This window comes from Microtus oregoni, unplaced genomic scaffold, assembly GCF_018167655.1.
Source record: "Microtus oregoni isolate MIOR12 unplaced genomic scaffold, Mior012 000033F_ref0000390, whole genome shotgun sequence".
Taxonomy (NCBI): Eukaryota; Metazoa; Chordata; class Mammalia; order Rodentia; family Cricetidae; genus Microtus; species Microtus oregoni.
This window is the reverse complement of record NW_024543092.1, coordinates 27,583,171-27,594,693: the sequence shown is the minus strand read 5'-3', so window position 1 is coordinate 27,594,693 and position 11,523 is coordinate 27,583,171. Positions and strand designations below refer to the sequence as shown.

The window sequence follows — 11,523 nt, the reverse complement described above, 5'->3', positions numbered from 1 at the left end:
GGCACATTTAACTTGTGAGAGTTCAGTGAGAGAGAGGGAACAAGGATGGAAACCCTAACACCAACCACCTGATGTAGTGAGGGACCTCACCATGGAAGTGAGTGTGGTGTGGGAAGGGATGTAGCTGGTGGGTGGGTTGAAATTGGGTATCAGAGAGAGTTTGCTTGGGTAAGAGGGTACTAGGGTGGAAGGATAAAAAGTTGGAGAGTTCAGGCTCAGAGGCTGCCTGTGAGCAACAAGCCCTCCCTGCTGGGCTGGCTCTGCTGACCGGGCAGGCTGGGGCAGTTTGGGCAGAAGAAACACAGGGAGAGGAGGGGGAGGGTAGGCAATTTGAAGAGGCCAGCATCTGAGAGCTGCCAGTGGGAGGGATTTGTGGGATATTTCCATCACACTGTGAGTCTGGAGTTAGCATTTGTATTCATTAACCAAAACAAACCTTGGGTCAGGAGGTGGATCCAGCAACAAATTAATGAAAAGTATCATATATCATAGAGAATCAGAGTGAGTAAAGAGTGTATCTATATAGAGATATGTGCAGGAAGTAGTCGGGAAAGACTTTGAACTTTAAGTGTGTTTTTTTCTTTTTCTTTTTCTTTTTTTTTTCTGGTCTGAGCAGAAGGATCCTCTCTTTTTGTGACACCAGTGAAGAGAGAAGGTCAGCTCATTGCTCTTCAACCTCTCTAAGTTTTTTTCCCCAGTCTCTGAATTCCAGTTTCTATTAATAAATAGAACCATAGAAATTTAGTCAAATCGACATTTGGTTGCAGTCACAGTTGACAGATTTTCTGGACCACTGCCTGAGAAATGGGCCAGTAACCGGAACGCTGCAATTACTACCAGAAACATCAGTAGATTCAGGTTCTGCCAATGTGGCATCCTACACGTGGCACCACTAAACTAACAAAAGTTCATGCCACTGCAGTTGCTGATGCTGGGGATTCCAGAAAGTGGTCTCACACTCAGCAGAAGGAGCTCAAACTCAGCAATGGCCTGCTGCTATGGACAAATAGGAAGGTAGCAGACTTAGTGAAACCCTTTTTAGAATTTTTTAGGAAGCCCTTAAAGAGAATGTTAGATAATATTTTTTTAAAAAAATCTTGAATCCCCAGCCATTAGCCAGCAGGTGAGAGAACTCCCCTAGCCTGCACTACCACCATGACCACCACCCACTGGATTCTGTTTACCCAAGACCTACTTCTCCACCCAAACCCATGTACCTTGTCATTCTCCACATGGCCATCCCTGCCCTACAAACCCCAACAGACTACATAGGCACAGGCACATCTCACACCAGCTTAAAAGTACAGCCAAGTGACTGGCCTCCCAACTGAACCCGACTCTAAACCCTAGGGCACTCAGTGTCCCTCTTCATCCCATCTCAGAACCAGCAAGGACAATGGGCTCTGGCACTTACTCCATTACTCTTGTTTAGTCCCAACAACCTGCAGTCAGGAGAGAGACCTGCCTCCAGGCTGTATCACCACTGCACTACCCTTCTGGCTTCTGCTCCCCAAAGATACACTCCACCACCCAAACCCATGGACTGGGTCATCCTCCCCTTGGCCAGCCCTCTTCAAAATCTCAGGAGACTACATAGACACAGGGACAATCCATATCCCTTGGAAGAACAGATTAGTAAATATCAGTGTAAGAATACATTCAACAGCAGAAAGGAAAATATGGCACCATCAGAACCCAGTGATCCTATAAGAGCAAGACCTGAATATTCTAGAAAAATGACCTCAAGAATAACTTTATGATAATGATAGAGGCCCTTAAAAAGGAACAAAAAGTTCTGCTAAAGAAATAAAAGGAAAGACAAATAAAAAAAACTGGAAGAAATCAGCTAATCCCTTAATGTAGTTAGAGACTGTGCTATTGTTTTCCAGCTGTCCACACCCAAATAATCACACAGAAACAATCTTAATTACAACATTGTTTGACCAGTAGCTCAGGCTTATTACTATCTAGCATTTACAGCATAAATTAACCCATTTCTATTGGTCTATGTATTGTCACATGGTTATGGCATTATCTCATTTTCTACATGTCTTCTTTCCTAAGTTGCTAGCTGGCATCCGATAGACTCTACCTACTCTCTATACATCTCTGTTTGGATTCCCTGTCTGGATTTACTCTCCTAAGCTATTGGCCAAAAAAAAACTTTATTCATCAACTTTTAAGAGCAAAATTTGTACAAAAGGCCATTCTGTATCACCTTAAAGAAAGCTAAGGAAGACAAGAAGAAGAAAAAAAAACTATCAAACCACTGAAGGAAATATTTTAGGACTTTAAAATTCAAATTAAAGCAATAAAGAAAACAAAAACTTAGAAAATCTGGGTAAGTCAACAGGAACCTATGGATGCATGAATCACCAACTAAATAAAGTATAGCAAAGAAAGAATTTGATTGAAGATACAAGACTTACTGTTGATAAAATTCAAGTTTTTGGAAGACTTACTAATGAAAATGAGAAAAATACTCATGCACAGACAGAAGTGTTTGGAAAAAAAAACTACCACATCACTGCAGGAAGAAACTGATTTAGCTCATGCAATATTGGAAACCAGTTCTCAGTTATAAAGGTGAACATGGTGAACAGAGGAAGCTAGGGTCATAAAACAATAAAATGATGCTAAAGGGAATTATTTTCTCAAGATCAGCTTCTAGATGGAGGCTAATATGCTGAATTGCTAAGAGATTTTGAATCTGATGATCACACTGTTTCCCTATGTAGCTAACAGTTTTGAATGCTTAGGACAAAGTTGAAGAATCATGAAAGAGGACTGAGTCAATTATTAATATTAAACAATGCCCAAAAGAAGTCTTCACTGATTTTTTTTATAAAGATTGACTTCAGCTGTAAATAGAATGTATCAGAATCAGAAGTCAGAAAAGTATTAATTAAAACATTGACTTTTGAAAATGATATTTAAAAATTTAAAAGGATGATTTAGCCTTTAATAGCTCAGTCAGCAACAGTAGATGAATAGATTCAATATCAAGCTGATATTGGATCTTACCCTTACGATGCTGTTTTGATAGAAGAAGTAATTTATAGAAATTCTAAGAAAATTCAAAATGCCAAACATTTGAATTGTGGTAAGCAGGTCATTTGAAAAGGGATTGTAGAGAAGGTGCTCCTAGAAACAATGATTTTTATAGAGATAATCCTAACATAATCCACCAGCCTTTTGAAGTATGCAGAAGGTATGGCAAAGGCTGGAACTGGATTATTTAATAAAGATCAACACGGGGCAGGCAGGGTAACACTTTGCCATCAGAAAAATTGTTTAAGGTGCCTCCTACAGGTCTCAGTATCTAATTTGGATCAATTATTCCCTGTCAATATTGGAGAAACTCATCCATGGGACAATTAAAAGGCAATGATGGCTGTTAAAACAACACTGATCATAAATATTGTATCCTTTTAGAAACCAGGGAGTTTTGTAAAAATACAAAATAAACCATATAGGCAAAATCAGCTATTACACAGCCTAAGAACAAGTTTGTGCATTCTTGCACTGTATAATTTTTGCTGTATTTATGTTCATATAGAGAGTTTTTGAGCACTGAATAAAGTAAATATGAATCTTATTGTCAAGATAAGGTTAATGATCATTACACATATTCCTGACCACTACACATTTTTTTTGTCATATCAACCAACAGATCCCATTCAAACATTATCAGCCTGAGGCTATAGTTTCTGTACCATGATTCATTTAAAGAGAATCTGCTTCAATGTAATTGACTTGAGAATATCCTGAATTTAGTAAAACCTCAAGTAGCTAAGATTCTCATTCCTTATTTTTTTCACCTTTGTGTTTAAGACAGACGTTTTTTAGGAAATCAGGTTATATTTTATTGTATATAAAATATCTCCAACCTCTGTAGATAGAAAAAAAATTAATGCTATATGACAATAATTAGGTTTAATTAATTTAAAAGTGGCCTTAACTAAGGGTGAATATTTATTTATGTTATTTATTAGAATTCACTTTCAGAAAACACTTTGGTGTAATAAGCTATGAATGAGTGATTTAAGACATATTTAAATATTATATGATATGAAAAACTTAATATAAACTATACAAGTACTACTGGAAGCAAAAAACATATTAATAAGCTGAAATACTTGTTTCTAATAACATTATTTAAATATATGTAAAGTGTGTACATTATGACATCACTTGTTATTTGAAATCTAATGCTTTTATGGGATCCTTGAAAATGTGAATGAATGGGTTCCTTTCTTCTGTGTCTTCTCTTGTTCTCTTTTCCTTCTGTTTGTTTTAATCAAATTGAAATTTTAGTTTTTCTTTTATCATATTTTATTTTATTATTATCCCTTAGGACCCTGTTTGTTTTCTAATGAGAGACAGAAATGGAGTGGATCACAATGTGAGGGTAGGTGAAGAAAGACTGGGAGGAGTAGAGGAAAGGGAAAGATAACTAGGATAAATTCTGTAAGAAAAACGTATATTTTCAATAAAATGAAAAATTATCTATTGATTCAAAAATAATAACTAGTTATTTTTATACAGTGAACTAATTTATAGTGTTTGTTGCCTTCACTAACAAAATGTGAATGCATTTCTGCAAGTGTATGATTTATTAAGTTTATTTCATGAGTGTAAATATGTGCAGATGGATGGATATCTATTGGCTCCCTAATTTATAGAGTCACAAAATATATAGGGAGTAATGAACAGAAACTAATTAATACAAAAGTAATTGGTATCATTGTGATGTTGCAAACTGTGGTAATTAGTTTCAAAGGAATATTTTAAAACTAATAATAGGAATGCACTTTAATCACCTACTTATATCAAATACACAATGATAAACCATGTTATTATAACTTATTCCTGAGAGACCAAGTTGTAAGCATCCAGGGCCCATGAAGAGAGACTTATATTTAGGGCAATTCCAGAGAGAGTATTGTGTCTATACAGGTAGAACTACTAACACTAACATCTCTAACCTGGATAAGGTAGAGTAATGTTTGCTGTTTTTCAACTAACTTTTCTTTAATTCTTTCTATTTTATATGCTAAATACATGTATGAAAGCAGATATGAAAGAAAGCAAATACCTGCTTTTTGAACACTAAAAATCTTAATGCTGATCGAAAGTAACATGGGAATTAAAAGTGTTAAGATGGACTTGGGACGTTGGTAAAAATCATTTATTGTTTTAATAATAGATATGTAATTTTATGTATCTTAAATGCTATAATTACTTTAAATAAAATCACTACTTTTTAACGATCTGTATACTGAGAAAAGTACTTAAAACAATATACTCAAGTTTTAGAAATCTGTTATCAACATGATACTTTTTAGATTTTGTATGTGTTTTTTATTACTAGTCATGCCTCACCTCAAACATATATAAACATATATATATACATGTATATTATATATTAATTTTATATGTTCATATAACTATGTGTAACTAATTATATGAAATGTGTTCCTGTAACTGTCAACTTCCATTTATCCACGTAGTTTGTTAGAGTAAAGGAGTGAAAAGGTGCAACATAGATTTTAATTGGAATGACTTTTCAAGAATTATTAGCACAAGTCAATTGATTCAAATGCTGCATAAAAGTCAAAATGAAATAAAGAAATAATAAGCATTGTTACAAGTTCTGGAGACAGATTTGCTCAGAAACAAATCTGAAAATTGATACAATGAGCATGAGATGGCCTTCTTAACGCCATGGTGGTTTTATCTATTTTAATTCTGTTATAATGAAAAGACAAAGAGTTTAACTATAAACACAGAAAACTATAACTGTCACCTTCCTTTTTTTTTTTTTTTTTTATTGAAATCCAAGGGTTTCCAGACTAGAACAATGACACTTGCGAACGTCACCGTGTTTACTGAATTCGTCTTCTTAGGACTCTCTAGCAGACAAGATGTGCAACAGGCCCTCTTTGTCTTCTTCTTCCTAGTTTATGGCCTAACTTTAATTGCTAATCTAGGCATGATCCTGCTGATCAAGCTGGATCCCAAGCTGCACACACCTATGTACTATTTCCTGAGCAATCTGTCCTTCTGTGATGTCTGCTACTCCTCCACAGTCTCTCCCAAGATGCTTGCTGATTTCTTGTCTGAACAGAAGAGGATTACTTATAATTTGTGTGCTGTTCAAATGTATTTTTTTGGAGCGTTTGCAGATGTAGAATGTCTCATGTTGGCTGTCATGGCCTATGACCGTTATGTTGCCATCTGCAATCCACTGCTCTATACGATTGCAATGTCTAAGAAGGTCTGTATCCAGCTCGTGACTGTCGCCTATGTGGTAGGCTTAGTGGACTCAGCAATCCACACATGCTGCACATTCCGACTGTCCTTCTGTAATTCAAATATCATCAACCACTTCTTCTGTGACATTCCACCATTGCTGGCTCTGTCCTGCTCAGATACGTCCATCAATGAGATCGTGATGTTCACCTTCATTGGCTGTGTGGTGGGGTGCAGCATTGTCACTGTCCTTCTCTCCTACTGCTACATCATAGCTACCATCTGCAGGATGAACTCTGCTGAGGGCCGACAGAAAGCATTTTCTACATGCGCCTCCCACCTCACGGCGGTGGCTATTTTTCACGGAACTCTCCTTTTCATGTACTTCCGACCTAGCTCAAGTTACTCGATGGATACCGACAAAATGGCCTCTGTTTTCTACACAGTTGTGATTCCTATGTTAAACCCACTGATCTACAGTTTAAGAAATAAGGATGTGAAAGGGGCTCTGAAGAAAGCAATGAGTATTAACTTGCAGGCTGGGTGAAGTTCTGTTTTCCATTTCAAAATGAGTAAAATATTGTCAGACTGAGTTTACAAGCATTAATATAGAATTCCTTGTGTACAACTTTCACAATATTGTCTAAAGAGAATTGGATGTAATGCAAACAACCACTGATCTTAGTGTTTAAATTAATAAACAATAGCTAATTCATCATCCTAAATTTTGCAAAGAGGGTTATTTCATACCTTTCCTCATTGATAAATGAGATACAATGAAGCCCAGCAAACTCCTTACAACTAGTACTTCTCAACTTACCCTCTAGTTTTCACTAAATGGGTCTAATAAAAATAGCTTATGCATTCAAAATGCATTTTAAAAAGAGATTTTTGTTTGGCTTTGTTTTTGCAATATTTCTGAACACTAGTATCACCTTATCTATGTTCATTATACTCTAGTAAATAATTAATAACTAAATAAAAGCACAAGCTAATAAAAGACACCTTCTTTGGACACTCATTCTATGGAGATAATATTTATACTATTTAGTTTTTGGTATTTTAACATGTCCTATTTTCATGTTTGAATAAAGTTTTCCCATTAAAAAACAGTTATTGAATGAATAGGGCTATACACTATGCAAAAGTAATATATGTGGGTGAATTAGAAATTTAATAAAGCTTCCTTTTCATTTCATTATAGTAATTTTACCTTGTATTAAATGGTTTCTTGTCATTGGCTTAGAAATGACATACTGGCCAAAAGGCAATATGTTGTGAGTTCTTCCTCAGTTATCATCAGCAAAGTCTTCATAATCAACAGCCCCAGGTTTTATTGTATCTTGAATTCTAACTTTCTTCTCTATACTTCCCTTCTTTCTCTCACAGTTAAGAACTGATATTATAGTCTCCTCCAGCCCGGCAAGATGCCCAAGGGAAAGAAGGCCAAGGGGAAGAAGGTGGCCCCGGCCACCGCCGTCGTGAAGAAGCAGGAGGCAAAGAAGGTGGTGAATCCTTTGTTTGAGAAGAGGCCTAAGAACTTCAGCATTGGGCGGGACATCCAGCCCAAGGGAGATCTCACGCGCTTCGTCAAATGGCCCCGCTACATTAGGCTGCAGTGGCAGAGGGCCATCCTCTATAAGCGGCTCAAAGTTCCTCCAGCCATTAACCAGTTCACCCAAGCCCTGGACCGGCAAACAGCTACCCAGTTGCTTAAACTTGCCCACAAGTACAGGCCAGAGACCAAGCAGGAAAAGAAGCAGAGGCTGCTGGCCCATGCTGAGAAGAAAGCTGCTGGCAAAGGGGATGTCCCGACTAAGAGACCACCTGTCCTTCGAGCGGGCGTCAATACAGTCACCACTTTGGTAGAGAACAAGAAGGCTCAGCTGGTGGTGATTGCCCACGACGTAGACCCCATTGAGCTGGTGGTCTTCCTGCCTGCTCTGTTTCGCAAGATGGGGTCCCCTACTGGGGCGGCTGGTCCATAGGAAGACGTGCACCACTGTTACCTTCACGCAGGTTAACTCGGAAGACAAGGGTGCCCTGGCCAAGCTGGTGGAAGCTATTAGGACCAATTACAACGACAGATATGATGAGATCCGCGCCACTGGGGAGGCAACGTCCTGGATCCTAAATCTGTGGCTCGAATTGCCAAGCTGGAAAAGGCAAAGGCCAAAGAACTCGCCACTAAACTGGGTTAAATGTACTGCTGAGTTTTCTGTACATAAATATAAAACTTCCAAAAAAAAAAAAAAAAAAGAACTGATTTTTTTTTTTTTTTTTTTTTTTTGATTTTTCGAGACAGGGTTTCTCCGTAGCTTTTGGTTCCTGTCCTGGAAAAGAACTGATATTATGTTACTACAGAATGGTGCCCAGACGTGTGGACAACTGAATCCACTGAAAGCCTGAGAAAGCTTGGGAAAGAGTAAAGCATGTTTTCTTGGCAGTAGCGATTTCTCGGGTTTGCTCTGCTTGCTAGAAGCAAGCAAGCATTCTCATCTAAGAGATGATCTTTCGTGGTTCCTGATTCATGAAAGAGTCTGCAAGACATTCTTCAGGACAAGCAGATAGTGACTGCCTTTGAAATTTTCTGCTTCATGGAAATGTCTGCTGGATACTATGGGCCTGTAGGCTGAAGATGGATGCCCCAACGGTACAGAGAAACTTTGGGTGACTGTCCAGGCAGTGAGATGTCTCTGTCATTCCTAGAGTTTTGAATTTCTTGTTTGCTTGGGTAATATTATATCCTTCTGGAGTCTTTGATGGAGTTAAAGAATATATAGATAGTTATAGTTTTCCTTAGTTATGAAGAAAGATAAAATAGATGTAAATATTGTAACTTTCCCTTATTAGTTGTTTTGTTTTATGTAATATTGCTATGTTAAAATTAAAGCCTTCCTTTTTTTTTTTTTGTTTAAACAGAAAAAGGGGAAGTGATGTGGGAATGTCATATATCAATCTGTTGATTTCATTGGTTAAGCAATAAAGAAACTGCTTGGCCCTGATAGGTTGAAACATAGGTGGGAGGAGTAAACAGAACAGAATGCTGGGAGAAAGAGGAAGTGAGCTCAGAGACGCCATGCTCCCCTCTCCCGGGCAGACGCCATAGCTCTGCTCTCTGAGGCAGACGCATGAAGCTCCAGCCCAGGATGGACGTAGGCTAGAATCTTTCCTGGTCAGACTGATGCTACACATATTATTAGAAATGGGCTAGTTCAGGTGCAAGAGTTAGTCAAGAAGAGGATAGATATAATGGGCCAAGCAGTGTTTAAAAGAATACAATTTGTGTGTTGTTATTTCGGGACATAAGCTAGCCAGGTGGCCGGGGTGCTGAGGATGCAGCCCCACCGCTCTTATTACTACATTATTCAGCATAATAGTTGGGCCCATTCCTACTGAACATATGCAGAGTTAGAAGAATTTATCTTGGTCTATCCCAGTGGCACTTTTTCTTTGAGAATAGAAAGGTGCATTTTGAAAACGTATTTCAGGCTTTCTTATGTTTCACAGTTGTGAAGAATGTGACAGATAAAAGAGAATTCATCTTATTTTAGATCTCTGTAATGAAAGAAAAATGCTTTTATAGGGTTTCCCATGACAATACTATTGTATATATCATTAAATAAAAAATATTTAATATTACATGCTGAGAAACATCACTGTCATGAACCAATTAATAAAATTGTATTATCTGCTGTATACACATCTTAGGTTATTCGCTGAACAACATTCAAAATAAATAAATATTGGCTTGACTCTTAAATCTCCATAATCTCTAAGGTCATATATTTTTTAACAAAATATGTCACACACAAGAACCTTTCTTTCATTGCTATTGTCTTTAAAATTTAAAAGTGTGAAGTTAAAATAAATTTCTGGGACTGAAGAGTTGTCTCAGCTGTTTAGAATAAGTGTTGCTCTTGCAGAGAATTCCTATTTGATTTTTAACACTGCCATGCTGGCTTAGAGCTAAGTATATCTCCAGTTGCTGAGGTTCAGATGTGCATAGGCACTAGAAATGCAGGTAGTTCAAAAACAAACCTGTAATCCAAACACTCATATACAGAAAATAAAATAAATAAATATGGAAAAAGAAATAAAAATTAAGATTAACTTTCTGTCTTTCCCATATAATTTATGATTTCTTTTAAATTTGCTGTTTTATTATCTTTGCAAGTTGTTGAAAAAAAGCTAAGAGGACACAAATCTCACTATCATAAAAAGCTTTAGGTTTTTAAAACATTATTAGTGCCATAATCTGTAGATCTTTGAAATATTTGAAGATCATTTTTCTATCTGAAATATACCTCTGTTTAATCTTAAAAACATATCTAACATGATTACAACTTTGACTATTATAGATGACTAAATACATACCTGTATATTTTAATTATCCTAATAGTTTTCAAGACTAAAATTTTACTTACATTTTAAAATGAGTTTCATACATATTTATTGGTATTTTTTGACCCTATAAGAAAAACAGTGACTTCTCTGGCACATGTAACAATAAAAAAGATAACTATAGATTAGAAAGAATCTATGGACTTTATGATGTATTTTCAACTGAGTTTATATGAAATAGAAGTTTGTTCTCTTTCATCTCAAGATCCTTTCCTCTCTTCTCTTTTGAAATTCTCATTTGTTAATGATCTTTAAGAGTGAATTATTTTTTAAATAAGCATTTTAAGTGTAGCAAAAGTTGCTGTTACCCAAATTTCCAAACCATGAAATATTTCAAAGAGTTATTTTAATTAAAAATTTTTATTGAATATAAATTCTTGTCTCTTACAACACATTCCAACCACAGTTCCCCTCCTTTTCTGCGTCCATGTCCCATCTCTTCCAGACCCACTCACCCTCTATTTCAGCAAAAAAGACAGGCCTTCAAAAGTCTTCAAAAGTTCAAACAGGACAAAAGAAGATACAAGAAGACAAAGAACATCCCTCATATCAAGACTGGTAAAGTTAGCTCAAAATGAGGAAAAGAATCTCAAGAGCATGCAAAAGAGACAGAGATACACTGTGCTGGAGCGAGGCAGAAATACTTCCCATGGAGTCCAGAAAAGAGTTCTGGGTTCCCTATGGCTACAGTAATATTAGGTAGCAAGACTCTGAATTTGTGGAAGAGAAACTGAGCTTACAAGGGCATCATGCAATATTAAGCACTGAGCCATCTCTCCAGTTAAGTAGAATGTAGTTTACAGTATTATAATGTCCTTTTAGTTTTAGCTGAGGTTTCACAATTTAACTTCATCTGTAACACGT

General features: G+C 36.6%; 1 protein-coding gene and 1 pseudogene across 1 annotated transcript; both read left to right on the top strand.

Annotated features, from left to right (window-relative positions):
• The first annotated feature begins 5,863 nt into the window (after positions 1-5,863).
• LOC121466396 (olfactory receptor-like protein OLF2) lies at positions 5,864-6,802 on the top strand. The gene has a single exon (XM_041680093.1). The coding sequence runs from the start codon at positions 5,864-5,866 to the stop codon at positions 6,800-6,802; it is 939 nt and encodes a 312-aa protein (XP_041536027.1).
• Positions 6,803-7,682: 880 nt separating this feature from the next.
• Positions 7,683-8,514, top strand: LOC121466363 (annotated as a pseudogene).
• Positions 8,515-11,523: the final 3,009 nt, after the last annotated feature.